The sequence below is a fragment of the Carettochelys insculpta genome, chromosome 4, assembly GCF_033958435.1.
Source record: "Carettochelys insculpta isolate YL-2023 chromosome 4, ASM3395843v1, whole genome shotgun sequence".
Taxonomy (NCBI): Eukaryota; Metazoa; Chordata; order Testudines; family Carettochelyidae; genus Carettochelys; species Carettochelys insculpta.
The window spans coordinates 28253023-28271768 of record NC_134140.1 but is presented as its reverse complement, the minus strand read 5'-3'; the positions used below and the strand labels follow the sequence as shown (position 1 = coordinate 28271768).

Here is an 18746-nt window from a genome sequence, read left to right as displayed (position 1 = left end):
GTCCTGACATAGCAACAATAGTGTAGCGCTAGCATTAGTGTCTTGAAATAAGACACTGCTCCATTCTCCTTCTGCTAGAGGCAGATTAAGAAAAATATATGCCTAAGAATGCAAATAGGTATCTTATAGGACAGCAGATCAGATGCCTAATTCCCATTGAAAATAAATTAGATTTCATCTCCTAAATGCTGAAATTATTTTTGAGTATGTGATTTAGGAGCCTAAATTACAATGTTGTTTCCAACATATGGCCCTTAGTCCTTTTAGTCTTTCCTGAATAGTCACCCCCCGTGCATATCCAATCACTCTTACGTGTGAGTTCACATCCCGTATCAGATTTGCAAAGGTATTTCAGAATGTAAAGGCTCTGAGTGCCTTGTTAGCTGTGAAATGAATGTATGATCTAAGCAACCATATACAATGTAAATATCTATCCAGAATATTACTTTGAGATTTTATAACACATACAAAAGGCAATAATTTCAAATCTTAATGCAGGGGATGCTTTGTGTCATGTGTAATTGTTGAATACTGATAGTTTCTTGATGCTTTGCCTGCAAAGAAGATGGTTTGCCCTGGATCCAAGTAACTTAACTATCCAGGGCTCTGATTCTGCTACTTCTTGCACATGAATGGACTGCTGTTCCTGTGCAAGTGAAATGGGCTACACATGGATGCATAGGTATACCAACAGGCATCATTTTGCTCTTTTGGGGCGTATAATAGAGTCTACAGTATACTATAGAGTATAGTACAAGTCATTGTGAACAATATATTCTGTACCTACATCATCTTAGCCTGTGATCTGGTCAGATGACATAATCAGAGAGTTGGGTGTGGTTAGCATTTAAAGGAGGGACATAGAAAAAAACTCCAGGTGCTGCAAAAAATTGCTTTTGTGCCTTACTTCTTTCTGTGTGAAAATAGAATCAGTTCTTCAGGATGAAGTTCTGGGTTATGTTACTGTTAGAGGTGCTGTCCTGTGGCTGAGGCACAGAACAGAGCTCCTGGCTTCCTGTGCCATGTGTTGCAATGGGAGTGGTATTAACCTTGGAATTTCAGGCTTTGTTTACACCTGCAACATTAAAGTGCTGCTGTGGCTGTTCTTCAAGGTGTTCCTGTGGTTGCGGTGCCAGTGCTGCAACAGTGCTCTTTTAGCACTTTAGGAAAACCACCTCCATGAAAGGTATTAGCTCTCAGTGCTGGCAGCTTTTCTACATTGGTAAGTCATTGCAATGAAACTTGCTGCACTCAGGGTAGGAGGTGGAAGGGAAAGGGAATGATTTTTCACACCATTGAGTGAGAAAGTTTCAGTGCAGTAAATTACCAGTGTAGACAAGCCCTCAGTCTACATAATTTCCCACATACTTGCAGCTGAATGAGTTTGTAATTTACTCCTCCTCTTAAAACTGTTTTTGTGGTATTGCTTGCCTAGAATGGTGTGGTGGCTTCATTCTACCCTAGGAGTGGCTCAGTTTCAGTGGTGGCAGAAATGATTCTAGGAGACAATAAAGAGCTTTTTGGGACCTTTCTGAATGAAAGGTGTTAAATATTTAAATAGCCAGGTTGAGGCAACCTTTAAAAGCTAACTTAAATTTTTGTTGTACTGATTGTCAGCATAAGGAATCTTTATATATCTGTATTATCAATAGGAAAATTTATTAAGAGGCTTGCGTAAGAAAATGCGAGTAGATTAAAAGCTATTGACTTCTATTGATTGGCTGCTTTTTGTACATTTGTGAGCTATGTACCTTATGCCTAGCCTTTAGTAGTGATGTGTCCACATCACAGAATTGCCACTTTTGGCAACCTTTTCTTCAGTTTTTCTTGAGAAGCTGATGATAATAGGCATAGAGAGTGAGCTATCGTCTTACCTGTAAGCATTGATACTCTGTACGGCTGCATCTACATGGTAGTGATCTTTCAGAAGATTTTCTTTCGAAAGAGTGCATCTATACACAAAAAAGCAGATGGAAAGATCAGTCCACTCTTTCAATAGAAGGTGTCCACACAGCCCCCACTCTTTCAAAAGAACAGACCAGGGATCAAAAAATCTGGTGCCATGAAAAGTGGTCTTTTGGGAAATAAAGAGCCCATGGAGCATCTACACACTTCCGTCCCCCCCGCCCAAAGAAGCTTTCGAAAGGAGGTTCTCTTCCAGATCTGGGAGTGGAAGAGGGCTTCCGGGAAAAGAGCTGCGTTCTTTCAGTTTCAGATCGAAAGAGCGTATTTTGTATGCGGATGCTCCATGTGTTCTTTCGAAAAAGGGCCTGATTTTCTGAAAGAACTTGCTAATGTGGACGTGGCCTATGCTTGTCAGAAGTTGCCACTTATTGATTTATGCCTATTCTGTAGCTAGGCGACTGCAGTGTATATTACTTTAAATCTTTTTTTTCATGAACATTAAATTTAATGCAGTAATTTCAAATTAAAATTTACTCAGCTCTTGAATAATCAGATAAATCATTTGGATAGGGGTGTAACATTAAACATTAAGAATAAAAGCATTAAAACTAAAAATACTACATTAGCATGTTCTTTAATCTTTTTAATGTATTACTGTTATAAACATTGATACTAAAATGTTCTTTTCTAGTGACATATTGTGCATTATTCTATTATAATATTGTGATTAAATATTCAGAAATGTACACCGCCCATTTAGGCTATGAATATGTTTTAGACCCAATCCCATCTCTGCTACTTCCCTCCTGCATATTTTCAGATTGTATTTTTTAAAAGGATGGGTAGAATAGGAGTGAGGAGATCAGTAACTTGGCGGATGGAGTTAAGGAGCAGGAGATGGACGAGTTACAAGGGAATTGTGGGTGCAGTACATTAGAGTCAATGAGCTAGGTAAAGGAGGAAAGGGTGTTGTATGGGGAAGAGGGTATAAGGGAGGTCATGTTAGTTCTTGTCAATCTCCTTGAAGGAGCTGCTGAAGCTAGAGTCAGAGGAATCAAGCAGGGCTTTTGAAGCGATTAAACTCATTTAGCAAGGAAGATGGTGGTACATAAGGAGAAACCAGAGGATTTGTAGTGGAAGAATACTGCATGGTCTTTGTGATTTTTCAGTAGAGGCACATAGAATGATGAGAACAGGAGTAGAAGAAGCAGATTCTGGATGGGAACCTGGGCTTTGAGATACTGAGTTAGATAGAATAGTGGGAGAGAAGGGAAAACGAGTCAATAATTGAGAAGAGAATGAAAGTGGGAGCTGACCACGGAATCCACGGAGGAAAAAGATAAAAAGGGATACGGTAACGATTGCAGGGTAATAGTCTCAGGCTATGTCTAGACTGCAGGCTTCTGTCTACAAAACCTTTGTTTTGCTTCTTCTGCATCCAGGCTACAGATCTGTCGGCAGAGGTCTGCTGGTTGGGAGTGTTCTGTCGACATCCCCATACACCTTGTGTCATGAGGAAGAAGGGATGTCTTGGTAGTTATTATTGGGCATGTATGGATGGCCCAAATGTCAGAAAATCCTCTTCCAAAAGAACTGTCAGCAAAAGATAAACAAATGCATTGTGCAATTTGCATATCTTTGTTGACAATTCTTGCCAAGCTAGAGGTAGCCTCAGAGGGGTAGCCATGTTAATTTGTAGCATCACAAAACAAAGCAAGCAGTCATGTAGCAGACATGTCAGTAGACTTTTGCTATAAAGTAATGGAATTCATGGGAAACCCGATTAATATCTGTCCTCTGAATATTTCTCACTCAAGGCATGACCTAAAGTCTGTTGAGGTTAATGAACGTGACCTATGCTGAGCTTTTGGTCAACCTTAAAAGTATGTTAAGAGCCTGCCAATGCTATTCTCTTGTCTCCTACAACAGAGAAATAAGGGAGCCAGCTATTTTTTTCCCCCTTCCACGGGGGGGAGACAAGCTGAAGCAGGCATGCAATAAGAAATATGTAAATCAAATTTAAAAAAAAATCAAATGTGGAAACCTGTGGTGAAAATAGCAGCTGTTTTACAACTTAGTTTTTACAATATTAACTTGTATTTTGAAAAGCTTTTCAGTTTTTTTATAACTAAATGTCCATATTAGACAGTGGTATTCTATTATGAGTAGTACACTCCTTGCTGTTTTTCTTTGCTGTTTCCATTGTGTTTCTCTAGCTGTGATACAATTAATATATGAGTAATAAAGTCTGTGTACTGCTATGTGTCTATCTTAAAAAATATTTAACTGAGTTGTTTGAATCCTAATTCTTCTGTTTGGATAATAATAGTAATAATAATAATAAATAATAATAAAATCGTTGTTATTATTATAGCTAGTAATATCTAGTTTCTGAAGAATCTTGAAGCATAAATTTAATATGAATTTAATAGTAACGTATTGCAATTTGCTTTGCGACCGGGTGCTTTGCGACCGGGTGCTGGCAAACAGGGTGCGTGCTAACAGGAGGGAGTTTGGAGAGGCTCTCCTGGAGGAGGAGAAGGAAGGAGCAAACTAAAGCACCTTGGGGTAAGTGGCTGCTTATATTTGGAGGTTTTGGGCTTGTGTGTGTGTTTGGAGTTTGGAGTTTGTTTGTTTGGAGTGCTGAGCTGAGTGTGTGTTTGTTTGTTTGAAAGGCCGTGTGCTCAGGCAGGCAGGCAGGCAGGCAGTTGGAAGCTGATTAGGTTTGAATTGAAACACCGTGTGCTGATTGGCTGAGCTGTAGGCAGAGGGAGGAGCTATCAGGGAGGCTGAGCACTTAAACCCTGCTAGTAAGCGACCAGGGAGCTTTGCGACCGGGTGCTGGCAAACAGGGTGCGTGCTAACAGGAGGGAGTTTGGAGAGGCTCTCCTGGAGGAGGAGAAGGAAGGAGCAAACTAAAGCACCTTGGGGTAAGTGGCTGCTTATATTTGGAGGTTTTGGGCTTGTGTGTGTGTTTGGAGTTTGGAGTTTGTTTGTTTGGAGTGCTGAGCTGAGTGTGTGTTTGTTTGTTTGAAAGGCCGTGTGCTCAGGCAGGCAGGCAGGCAGGCAGTTGGAAGCTGATTAGGTTTGAATTGAAACACCGTGTGCTGATTGGCTGAGCTGTAGGCAGAGGGAGGAGCTATCAGGGAGGCTGAGCACTTAAACCCTGCTAGTAAGCGACCAGGGAGCTTTGCGACCGGGTGCTGGCAAACAGGGTGCGTGCTAACAGGAGGGAGTTTGGAGAGGCTCTCCTGGAGGAGGAGAAGGAAGGAGCAAACTAAAGCACCTTGGGGTAAGTGGCTGCTTATATTTGGAGGTTTTGGGCTTGTGTGTGTGTTTGGAGTTTGGAGTTTGTTTGTTTGGAGTGCTGAGCTGAGTGTGTGTTTGTTTGTTTGAAAGGCCGTGTGCTCAGGCAGGCAGGCAGTTGGAAGCTGATTAGGTTTGAATTGAAACACCGTGTGCTGATTGGCTGAGCTGTAGGCAGAGGGAGGAGCTATCAGGGAGGCTGAGCACTTAAACCCTGCTAGTAAGCGACCAGGGAGCTTTGCGACCGGGTGCTGGCAAACAGGGTGCGTGCTAACAGGAGGGAGTTTGGAGAGGGGAGTTGAGAGGGGGAGCTTGGAGGGAGCCAGTGACTTACTTCTGTTGCCCTTAAACTAAATCCTTTATAACAACCTCTATCTGAAACATTTAATTAACCCTCGTATATAACTAGAGTAGGAAATGGAGGCAGAAGCCCAGCAGCAGAGTGGGGGCTATCCTGTTTATTGTGTCGAGTGCAGTATGTATGACTACCTACCCTGTGGGCGGGTGGCGTATGTGTGCGCTCGATGCAAGGAGCTCCTGGCCCTCAGAGACCGAGTGCGTGCTTTGGAGGCCAGGGTGGCTGAACTGGAGGAGCTAAGGAAGGCAGAGGTGTTTGTGGATGAGACTTTCCGGGACATAGTAGGGCTGTCCCACCTCCAATCTGACAGTCCTGAGGCTGTTACGGAGGATGAAAGGCTCAGGGAAGGAGAGCAGTCAAGGGGAGCAGAGGGAAACCATCCTGTAGTTGGGACCCTCCTTCCAGAGGGTGATGTTGTATCCTCTCGTGCCGAGGATACTTCTCCGGGGGAGGGAGCGCCAGCTGTTAGGAAGAAGCAGGTTTTAGTAGTGGGGGATTCCATCATTAGAAATATAGATAGTTGGGTTTGTGATGACCGGGAGAACTGTATGGTGACTTGCCTGCCTGGTGCGAAGGTTGCGGATCTCTCGAGGCATCTAGACAGACTTATGGGCAGTGCTGGGGAGGAGCCGGTCGTCGTGGTACATGTTGGTACCAATGACATAGGGAAGGGTAGAAGAGATGTTCTGGAGGCCAAATTTAGGTTACTAGGAAGGAGACTGAAATCCAGAACATCTTTGGTGGCATTCTCTGAAATGCTTCCAGTTCCACGCGCAGGGCCAGATAGACAGGCAGAACTTCAGAGTCTCAATGCGTGGATGAGACGATGGTGTAGGGAAGAGGGGTTTAGATTTATTAGGAACTGGGGACACTTTTGGGGTAGGGGGAGCCTATACAGGAAGGATGGGCTCCACCTAAATCAAGGTGGATCCAGACTGCTGGCATTAAACATTAAAAAGGACATAGAGCAGTTTTTAAACTAAGAGGTGGGGGAAAGCCGATTGGTGCGGGGGAGCACCTGGATCGGACGGAGACTTCTCTTACACGAGGCTCCATAGACAGGCATTCCCTAGAAGTTAGTCAGATAGGGAACGTGGGAAATAATATATGGGCAAGATCAGATGTGAAACAATCGTGCATAAAAAAATCCACCACGTCTGTGAAAGGCGGACATATAAATAGTGGTAGTTTTCTAACATGCTTTTACACTAATGCTAGGAGTCTGTCTAATAAGATGGGTGAACTGGAGTACCTCATATCAAAGGAGGAAGTTGACATAATAGGCATCTCAGAAACATGGTGGAATGAGGACAATCAGTGGGACACTATCATACCGGGATATAAATTATATCGGAAAGACAGAACAGGTCGTGCGGGTGGCGGAGTGGTACTATATGTGAAGGATAATATAGAATCAAATGAAGTAAAAATCCTAAAGGAATCAAAATGTTCCATAGAATCATTATGGATAACAATTCATTCCTCTAATATGAATATGGCATTAGGAATATATTACCGACCACCTAACCAGGACAGTGATAGTGATGCTGAAATGATGAGGGAGATTAGAGAGGCTATCAAAATAAAAAACACAGTAATAATAGGAGATTTCAATTATCCCCATATTGATTGGGTGCATGTCACCTCAGGACGGGATTCAGAGATTAAATTTCTTGATGCCTTAAATGACTGCTTCTTGGAGCAGCTAGTACAGGAACCCACAAGGGGAGAGTCGATTCTCGATCTAGTCTTGACTGGAACGCAGGATCTGGTCCAAGAGGTAACTGTTACTGGACCGCTTGGAAATAGTGACCACAATATAATAACTTTTAATATTCCTGTGTTGGGAAGAACACCGCAGCGGTCAAACACTCTGGCATTTAATTTCAAAAAGGGGAATTACACTAAAATGAGGAAGCTAGTTAAACAGAAACTAAAAGGTAGAGTAATTAAACTAAAATCCCTGGAAGCTGCATGGAAACTGTTTAAAGACACCATACTAGAGGCCCAACTTAAATGTATACCCCAAATAAAAAAACACAGTAAGAGACCTAACAAAGAACCACCATGGCTAAACAGCCATGTTAAAAAGGCAGTGAGAGAGAAAAGGGCAGCTTTTAAAAAGTGGAAGTCAAATCCTAGTGAGGAAAATAGAAAGGAACATAAACACTCCCAAATTAACTGTCATAATGTAGTAAGAAAAGCCAAAAAAGAGTTTGAGGAACAGCTAGCCAAAAATTCAAAAAACAATAGTAAAATGTTTTTTAAATACATTAGAAGCAGGAAGCCTGCTAAAAAAGCAGTGGGGCCCTTGGATGATAAAGATATAAAAGGAGCGATCAAGGAAGACAGTGCCATTGCGGAGCGATTAAATGATTTCTTTGCTTCAGTCTTCACGGCTGAAGATGTTACAGAGGTTCCTAAATCTGAGCCAGCCTTTTTAGGCGACAAATCTGAGGAACTCACTCAGATTGAAGTGACATTAGAGGAGGTTTTGGAATTAATTGATAAGCTGAATAGTAACAAGTCTCCAGGACCAGATGGCATTCACCCAAGGGTTCTGAAAGAACTCAAATGTGAAATTGCGGAGTTATTAACAGTGGTTTGTAACCTATCCTTTAAATCCACTTTGGTACCAAATGACTGGAAGACGGCCAATATAACACCAATATTTAAAAAAGGCTCTAGAGGAGATCCTGGCAATTATAGACCGATAAGTTTAACATCAGTACCAGGCAAATTAGTAGAAACACTAGTAAAGAGTAAAATTGCAAGGCACATAGAAGAGCACGAATTGTTGGGCAAAAGTCAGCATGGTTTCTGCAGAGGGAAGTCGTGTCTGTCTAATCTATTAGAATTCTTTGAAGGGGTTAATAAACATGCGGACAAGGGGCACCCAGTGGACATAATATACCTAGATTTCCAGAAAGCCTTTGACACGGTCCCACACCAAAGGCTTTTATGTAAATTAGGTGGTCATGGGATAGGAGGAAAGGTCCTTTCATGGATCGGGAATTGGTTAAAAGACAGAAAACAAAGGGTGGGAATAAATGGTAAATTTTCACAATGGAGGGGGGTAACTAGTGGTGTTCCCCAGGGCTCAGTCCTGGGACCGATCCTGTTCAACTTGTTCATCAATGATCTGGAAAATGAGGTAAGCAGTGAGGTGGCAAAGTTTGCAGATGACACCAAGTTGTTCAGGACAGTCAAAACCAAAAGGGATTGTGAAGAACTACAAAAAGATCTCAGCAAACTGAGTGATTGGGCAGCAAAATGGCAAATGAAATTTAATGTGGGTAAGTGTAAGGTAATGCATATTGGAAAAAATAACCCAAATTACACGTACTACATGATGGGGTCAAATTTAGCTACGACAGATCAGGAAAGGGATCTTGGAGTTATAGTGGATAGTTCTCTGAAGACATCCACGCAGTGTGCAGCGGCAGTTAGTAAGGCAAATAGGATGTTAGGAATTATTAAAAAAGGGATCGATAATAAGACAAAAGATATCATACTTCCCCTATATAAAACTATGGTACGCCCACATCTCGAGTACTGCGTGCAGATGTGGTCTCCTCACCTCAAAAAAGATATATTGGCATTAGAAAAGGTTCAGAAAAGGGCGACTAAGATGATTAGGGGCTTGGAAAGGGTCCCATATGGGGAGAGGCTAGAGAGACTGGGACTTTTCAGTTTGGAAAAGAGGCGATTGAGGGGCGATATGATAGAGGTATATAAACTCATGAATGGTGTGGAGAAAGTGAATATAGAAAAATTATTTACCTTTTCCCATAATACAAGAACTAGGGGACACCAAATGAAATTGATGGGTAGTGGGTTCAAAACTAATAAAAGGAAATTTTTCTTCACACAGCGCACAGTCAACCTGTGGAACTCCTTGCCCGAGGCGGCTGTGAAGGCCAGGACTCTATTAGGGTTTAAAAAAGAGCTTGATAAATTTTTGCAGGTCAGGTCCATAAATGGCTATTAGCCAGGGATAAAGTATGGTGCCCTAGCCTTCATAACAAGGGCAGGAGATGGATGGCAGGAGATAAATCACTTGTCTTCTGTTCTCCTTCTCTGGGGCGCCTGGCATTGGCCACCGTCGGCAGATGGGATGCTGGGCTTGATGGACCTTTGGTCTGACCCAGTATGGCCATTCTTATGTTCTTATGTTAATTTATCATCAGCATATAATAGTTCTTTTTTCCTCAGGGTGTGCTTTTGGTGTATGACGTCACCAATTACCAGAGCTTTGAAAATTTAGAAGATTGGTATAATATGGTAAAGAAAGCAAATGAAGAATCAGAAATTCAGCCACTAGTGGCCTTGGTGGGCAATAAAAGTAAGTTATTAATGCAGCAATACTAGTTAACTGAAGTACTTTGTTTAATATAGAGAAATGCCATAAGACCCATCTTTAGTTACAGTGGCACAAAATGTGTTTCATGTGTTTAGGTCTTCCTAAATTCTTTATCATAAAAGTGATTAGTTTTTTTGCTAGGTGGAAAGTGGTTAATAAAATGATGTACAGGTTCAACCTCTTTAGTCTGGCATAGTCTCATCCAGAAACATCCGTAATCTGGCATGATTTTAGTTAGCTGCGTGACCACATATCATGGGTATGATCAAGTTTCCTGTTGTCTCATAAAGCTTGTTTGCAGTCACCAGTCCTGGATCTCAGTGTTCAGTGCTGTTGTTTAGGTGTAGTTTACCCCTGAATGTCTTCTAAGAGCCCAATAAGCAGCAGAAGTGTTGTTAGTGCTGCTAGACAATATTGACCTCCTGTGGTCCAGCAAATTCTCTAGTTCGGCTCTGGTCAGGTCCTGAGGGTGCCTAATTAGAGAGTTTCAGCCTGTACTTCCATAATTTAAAAAGTATGGAATTGCTTTATGTATAAAATGAAATTTTTTTTCCTGAAGCATTTTTATTTTATTGCATATGGCCTATAATTTAGAGGTGGATTTTTCTCCATAATTCTGTTGGTATTTTCCTTTTGCTATAAACCTGTGTTCTGATGATCAACAAGACCTTTATATTTTTCTTTCTTCTAATTATATAAACACTTTTAAAGAAATCATTTCCCATTCATAAAAACACCAGCTGGATCTTTATTTCCCACTGTTTTTAACTAGTCCATCAGAAATGCCCTAATTAGCAAATCACTGGGTTTGATCCCACACCTCTTAATCTTTTTTTTACCATTAACTTCAAGAGGAGCAAGATATGCCATTTTTTAAAAAAAGCTGTGCAATAGAAAAGTTATAATAATCTTTAGTAATGAACATATATTTGTTTAAGTAACACAAAGGATAAAATAGATTTTTTGTGACTGTCTTGAATAATCATGTTCTTGTCAAAACCAAATTTGATACATTTAATCCAGAAAGGCAATTTTTTGAAACTGTTACAAGCAATTGTAAGTAAAGTTGAGATGATACTGTACTTTCCTTCCTAAAGGTTAGTGCTGTAACTATTTCTGGTGTTCATTATGAAAGACTACTTTTGTTTTTTTGGTAAGAACACAGAGAAACACTTACTACAATATATAAATGACACTCCTGAAAGTATAACATAGAGTTTGTTATGTTGTAGCACACCACAGCCAATAATACAGATTCTGTTGCAAACCAAATGAAAAATATTTTTCACTGATTTATATTCTACCTAGACATTGGACTTCCTACCTGGAGTTATGCAAAGTTTGTAAAGTATTTATGAGAGGATACCCATAAGTGACGTTGTTTTGCTGGAACGACACCATCATAGACAGAAAATCAGACACTGATTTGCCATTTCAGTTAGAGGAGAGAGCTGTATAACTTAAGTCAAATTCTGTTCCCAGTTATGTAGTTGAAACCTCTTTAAACTAGTGGATTTCACTGAGCACAGCTGAAAGTAGAATTTGATTTTATGTGTCTGCATGAATTTTTGAATAGCAGACTGACATTGACCAAGAAAATGGCCTGTACAGTGAGGTCTCAGAGTACGTGAACCCACAGTATGTGACCCCGCTCTAACGTGGCTGACTCCAATTCCTACAGCAAACCTTGGAAATGCACGATTTCCAGTTGCACTTAACTCATTCCCCGCCAGCCCTGGCTCAGCCCTGTCCCCCCCACTCCCATCTCTGCTCACCTCATGCGCATAGCTCCTGCTCACCCGCCATCCCCGTGACCGGCTCTGGCTCACCACACCTCATACACAGCTCCAGTTCATCTTCCCCCCTGCACTCCAGTTCAAACCCCCCACAGCCTGGCTCACCACCCCCACACACAGCTCCAGCTCATCTCCAAGGCTTGCCCCCCCGCAGCCCTAACCCACCATAAGCTTAGCCCCCACCCCGCTGCCTCCCACAGCCCCAACCCACCACCAGGCTTAACCCTCCCCAGCTGCCCCCTCACCCCAGGACTTAGCTTTCTGCTGCTTCCCCAGCTGCAGAACGTGTGTCCCGCTGGGGAGAAAGCTGGACCCCCACTTATGCAAAATCTGGCTTACGTGAAGGTGTGTGGAATGGAACCCTTGTGTAACTCAGGGATCCACTGTAGTTCATAAATATATCAGCTAGACTAGTGGGGCATCTTTTTTGTGTTTTGGAGAGCCTCTAATACATAGCCATTCTTTGGCCAGCTGGTTAGGCAGGTAAAGCAAAATGTAACTTTCTTATGATCCTAAAGAATGTATAGCGCTGTTCGAGAAATCTCTAGATGTATGATATTGCTACAGAGCAAGGGAGAAGGGAATGCTGCATAGATTAGTAATTCTTTTGTATCCAAGCACCTTACTGGTATTGAAGCATGTCAAGAATGAAGAATTTAGAAATTCATTATCTTTCCAAATTTTACAACTGGAATTGGAAACCAAAGAAGGATTCTATCTCAATTATATCTTGAGCACTTTATGGCACTCAATCTCCTGTTGTGACTCAAGCAGGCAGATAACAAGATCATTGCTCACAGAAGTATAATTTTGATGCCTGTGTGTCACAGGGTTGAAGTTAACACCATAGACAACAGTGAAATGCTTCTGAATAAAAGTATTCCATTCAGAATGGCTTAGCTTCTGCAGTCAGTAGATGATGATAGGTCATAGATCCTAACATACTGTCATATTTGGACTATACAAGGTCATAGATTTAAAGGTTCAAAGGGAGCATTACTATGATCGAGTCAGGCCTCCTACGTAGAATCATAGAAAACAAGAACTGGAAGGGACTGGTCATTGAGTCCAGTCCCCTGCCCTCATGGCAGGACCAAGCACCATCCAGACCATCTGTGGTAGATGTCTATCTAACCTGCTCTTAACTGTCTCCAGCAATGGAGATTCCACAACCACTCTAGGCAATACCAAGGGCAAATATCTTACCCCAAAATTTCTATCTCAAGGCCATAATTTGCGTTTGAGCTACACCATATCTTTTAGCTAAAAGATCATGAGTGATGGATACACTACCATATTCCTTGGTAAGTTGCTGCAGGGACTAATTACACTCATCAGATGAAAATTGCAAAAAATACTGAGCGTCAAAGAATTCCCTTTCAGGTCAGTACTTTTGAAAATTAGGTCACTATCTAGGTGACTAAATATTGACTTAGGAGTTCAACTTTAACCATATTTTAAACTCTTGACATATATTTAAAGGTGTCCCTTTTAGGTATCTTAACGTTACTGTACTTTAAACTTCCATTTACCACTATACCACATATTGATACCACTTTTGAAGGAACAGGAACTTTTCTTGATGTCTGTTAAAATTTTCACAAGTACATTAACTGAAATGGGGAAATAATTCTAATTTAGATAATAATTTAAAAAATGGGGAAAGGTTCATATCTTATGTCTACATTTTCCTCCTTCACTCTGAACACTATGTAGTAGTCCCATGGGATATGCAACCCTTGCATATCCTGAACTTCGGGTAAGTCGGGGCGGGACTTGGGCAGTGGATTGAGACTGAGGGGTTAAGTCTGGGTTGGGTTAGGGCTGAAGGGTGTGTGTGTGTGTGGGAATTGGAGCTGGGTCCGTGGAGGTTGGAGCAGGGTCTGTGGGGATGCCGCACTGGGAACTGGAGAGAGAGCCCACGCCCACTGTGCTGTGCCGTGGGTTGGAGCCTGAGCCTGGTGTGCTACGCTGGGGGCTGGAGCCTGAGGCCCATGTGGGGCTGTAGTGCACCAGGGGCTGGGAGCCCTGTGCGCAGGTTTGGGCTGAGCTGGGGCCATAGGGGGTGGGGGGGGCTGATCCTGGGGGTGGGGCACAAGGGGAATTTAGCCCCCCCTACCTGTCTGCAGCAGTGAGCAGCGGGTGGGGGGGGGGCAGCAGGGGCTAAAACCTTTCTCCCTACCTTCCCAGAGTGGGGCTGTTGTCAGCTTGGCAGTAGTGGCGCTCTGGGAAGGGAGGTTTAGCCTGCTTGGGTGCCCGTAGCAGCAGGCAGCTAGGCGAGCTAAAAGTCTTTCCCCTACCCTTCCCAGAGCAGTGCCTAGCATGCTGCATGAAGCTAGGCAGGCTGACAGCCATGCATCTTCAAATTGTGTGAAACTCACATTAAAGCAACCTGAAGACACGGAAAGTGCAGATTTCCTGTACACACTTGCAATAAGGGGGTTGAAAGTAACTTTTCCACATAAATGCAGTTTTCAAATGGTGCAGGTTACCATCAAGTAGTGAAATATATTAATGTAGTTAGTAACTATGCTATCAAAACAAGAGATCAGTCAAGTAGCACTTTAAAGACTATCAACATAATTTATTAGGTGAGCTTTTGTGGGACAGATCCACTTCTTCAGACCATAGCCATACCAGAACAGACTCAATATTTAAGGCATAGAAAACCAAAAATAGTAATCAAGGTTGACAAATCAGAAAAAAAATTATCAAGGTGAGCAAATCAGAGAGTAGACAGGCAGAAGCGGGGTGGTGGTGGAGTCAAGAATTAGATTAAGCCAAGTATGCAAATGAGCCCCTATAATGACCCAGAAACTTCCCATCCCGGTTCAAACCACGTGTTAATGTGTCAAATTTGAATATAAAAGAGAGTTCAACAGGCTCTCTTTCAAGAGTATTGTGAAAATTCCTCTTTAGCAAGACACAAACTTTTAAGTCATTAACAGAATGGCCCACTCCATTAAAATGCTGTCGGACCGCTTTGTGGATCAGGAGTGTTTTTATGTTGGTTTTGTGCCCATTAACTCTTTGTCTAAGAGAGTTTGAAGTCTGTCCAATATACAAAGCATCTGGGCATTGTTGCCACATGATGGCATAGATGATGTTAGTTGAGGAATGTGAGAATGTGCCTATGATTCCGTGACTAACCTGGTTAGGTCCAGTAATGGTATCTCCATAATAGATATGTGGACAAAGCTGGCAGCGGGCTTTATTGCAAGAACAGGTTCCAGGACTTGTGTTCCTGCGGTACAGACTGTAGTTGTGGGTGAGACTCCTCATAAGGTTGGGAGGTTGTCTGTAGGAGAGAACAGGCCTGTCATCTAGGGCCTTCTGGAGTGTGTCATCTTGATTAAGGATAGGTTGTAGGTCTTTAATAATGCATTGCAGTGGTTTGAGTTGGGGGCTGTAAGTAATGATCAGTGGTGTTCTGTTCTTGGCTTTTTTGGGTCTATCTTGGAGTAGCTGGTCTCTGGTATCTGGAACAGACATAAAAACGTTCCTGATCTACAAACCAGACAGCCGACATTTTAATGGAGTGGGCCATTCTGTTAATGACTTAAGAGTTTGAGTCTTACTAAAGAGGGATTTTCATAACACTCTTGAAAGAGAGGCTGTTGAACTCTCTTATATTCAAATTTGACACATTAACGTGGTTTGAACGGGGATGGGAATTTTCTGGGTCATTATAGGGGCTCGTTTGCATACTTGGCTTAATCTAGTTCTTGACTCCCCCTGCCCCGGGCTTCTGCCCCTGCTTGCATCTGACGAAGCGGGTCTTTGGCCATGAAAGCTTATGCTCCAAAATATCTGTCCGTCTATAAGGTGCCACAGGACTTCTTGTTGTGTTTAGAGAGAGAAGGTTCGGAAATGAAAGTCAGGAAGATAGTGATACAAACACACACGTAAAGTGTAAGGTAATAGAATATGTAAAAAGCTTGTGAATGTCCTGCAGTGAACATGTATCACATTAGAAATAATTGTGTGCATGTTGTTCTTAAAATAGTATGGTTTGAAGTTATTTAACCATCTCATAATCACATGCATTGCGGCTCTTGAATCATTCTGTTTTTTACCAGATTTGAAAAAATAGCTCTTCTTGTTTTTTGGTTGTTGACCCCTCGTCTTGGCTGGTATGATCCCTCTCTATAAGGTGTGTTCATCTCTTGTTTTCCTGTGTGGGTTCATTAGGGACTCTAGCGATTGATTGGTTTCACACACATAATCACTATTGGGGGTTTTAGTGTACTATGTTTGCTCATGAACGCTCACAGGAAAATTAATAAAAAGACAAAACCACCTTTAAAATATGTGCTATTTGTGCTAAACAGTCTGTTCTATTTTGTATTTAACTGTCACACTTGAGTGCTTTTCCCAGACCTGAAGAAGAGCTGTGTGCGGCTCAAATGCTTGTTTCTAACAGAAATTGGTCCAATAAAAGATATTACCCCACTTTTGTGCTCATATTTTCTCTATAATCTCCTGGAAAAGGGACGGCTACAACTAATATCTTTTGGAATGGTCAGGAAAGTTAGATTAAACTTCTGTATCAATTGACTTTCATTCCCAGCTTCTTCTGACATGTTTTGTTAGTGCTAAGTTATCCTTACTTCCAGTTGCCTCTTTATTACTCGTCTCCGATACTTTTCACTCTGTTCTTTACATGTCCAATTGTAGTTTTGGAGCTTGTTCTGACTAATCATAGAATCATAGAACAATAGAGCTGGAAGAGACCTAAAAAAGCCATCACGTCCAGCCCCTTGCCCTAAGAAGGACCAAACCCATCAGATCAGCCCAAGTTCATGCTATCATCTCTATTTATCAAGCTTGTGAGGCTCTTCACTGAGGTAACACGTCAGAAACTAACCAGTGATGATTGCTAAATCCATGAAAGTTCAGAGTTTCCATTGGATGTGTAACATCACTGGGATCGTAGTTTTCCATGATTAAAATCTGCTTTATTCCATGGTTAAAATGAAATGCTAAATTTTAGTTTCCATAGCCATTATATATAATGAAATATTGAACACAATGATTTATTGGTACAGTGGAACCCTGTCTATCTGCGCTAAAATTGTAATGGAATGAGGGTCATGCTGGATAATGAAAAATGTGGATTGTTTGAAGAGTTTCAGTCCCATGCTGTGTAGCAGGGCTCCTAATGTCTTGTGTTCTGGAATGGTATCTGTAGCTGGCGGTCCAAGTCCCTCTACGCATCAAACCCAGTTTGGCCAATACAAAGAACCAGATAATGGAAACTCAGATAAACAGGTTTCTACAGTATCTGTTTGCCCCCTCTACCAACCAAATTCTGCATTTTTCTGTCAAATAGATATCTTGGTTTCCTGATGGTTGTTCATCTCATGATAACACAAGTACATACTGGCAGACTAGGTGAGATATGGTAGCCTGCCTATACGTGTAAGGATTTCTGTAAATTGGTATAGGTTTGAATGTTCTGTTGCTGCAATAAGTGTTACAAATAAGGTAATATAACTTTAACTCATTTTAAATGCTTTTTCTTATTTAAAGACCAAATTTTCAAGTGTGGAAGTTTGAATTTTGCCAGCAAAACCTGCATTTTTATGCAAAAACCAGGTGAATTAATAACACAGAATCTGGATCTAACAAAGCACTTTTGGCAACTAGCCGGTGGGATTACTCCTGTTCATAAAATTAGGGATCTATTTTATGTTTCTTTCGTCTGGCCTTTTATGACTTCTTTGGTCAGTGTGCATACAGTGTCCATACTCCTTAGTGACAAATGTAGTTAGTTGCCGTCTTCTGTCTACTTCTAATTGTGTCCTATAGAGTGGTGCATTTTATCATCTGCTTTTTAGCTAGCTTTTGGACATTATTATAGTAATGTTTGTTTCTCTACTTGCAGTAGTGAAATTATGTGAAGATTGCCATTAGACAGTTTCCTCAGTGGTAATTCTATACGTTTAACTGTACTCTTGTTAATTAGAGACTTTGTTTGTGACTCCTGGTGGTGATGAATCTAGCATTTGATCATTTGGATAGGAAAGCCTTAATTTGGCCTGCCCTGTACTTCTTAACCTCTTAGGACCTGTATGTACCTGCATTGTTGCATTTCTGTAATAACACATTTGATGTTTTGGGCATGTTGATAAAGTTACAGTACACATCTTTCTCTTAATTATTTAGTTGCTCTGCATGGTAGAAAATGGGAAGAAACCCAGTGTTCCAGCCACTGAATACTGATAGGTGAATGCTCACTGAGGATTTACTTTAAGGAACTGCATGTATATGGCATTCACACACACATGGAGAAACACATCTCATAGAACTGGAAGAGACCCTGGGAGGTCATTGAGTCCAGTCCCCTGCTCTCTTGGCAGGGCCAAACACCATCCCTCTTGTTTTTATTTATTTATTAAAATCTACTTGCCCCAGATCCCTAAATGGCCCCCTCAAGGACTGATCTCGCAACCCTGGGTTTAGCAGGCCAATGCTTAAACCACTGGAGTAGTTCTGTGTGTGTGTGTGTGTGTGTATGTGTGTGTGTGTATGTAAGTAATGCCCACCCAGTTGTTTGTCATATACACATAGAGTTTATTAGTAAGGCATATCTGACTTACTAATATTTGTAGCATTGCCTCGGAAGCATTGCCTCAATAGTAACATAATTGAAATAATAAAAATATTAAAGTAGCTACTTTAACACAGAAAACTACCAAAAACAGCTTATATAATGCTATTGTTTTTACATCAGTAGTCTGCTAGTCAGAGATTATAGGTAGACATTCAAAACCCAACCACTGAGATGTTAGTGTAAACCCTCTTCCCCCGCAGAAGTTTGTTTTGCCTCTAGGTGGGGATGCAGAATTGTGGTATCCATATCACTGAATAGCATATTAATGTTTTCCTCAGATTTAAAATAACTGCTTTTCCTGTTTGTCACAATTGTGTGTGATGACTTTCACAGTTTCATGTATCTTCCATGGATCAGGTTGCAGAAGTATCTAAATTTCTCTTTTCAGTATTGTGCAAGATT

The 18746-nt window shown here is 41.5% G+C and overlaps 1 protein-coding gene across 3 annotated transcripts in view; it reads left to right on the top strand.

Moving 5' to 3' along the window:
• Positions 1-18746, top strand: part of RAB28 (RAB28, member RAS oncogene family) — a 120214-nt gene that overhangs the window by 18089 nt on the left and 83379 nt on the right. For all 3 annotated transcript variants that reach the window (XM_074991734.1, XM_074991733.1, XM_074991735.1), the window contains exon 4: positions 9785-9914. In XM_074991734.1, coding sequence (XP_074847835.1) covers positions 9785-9914 — 130 coding nt within the window. The remainder of the gene's footprint in view (positions 1-9784; positions 9915-18746) is intronic.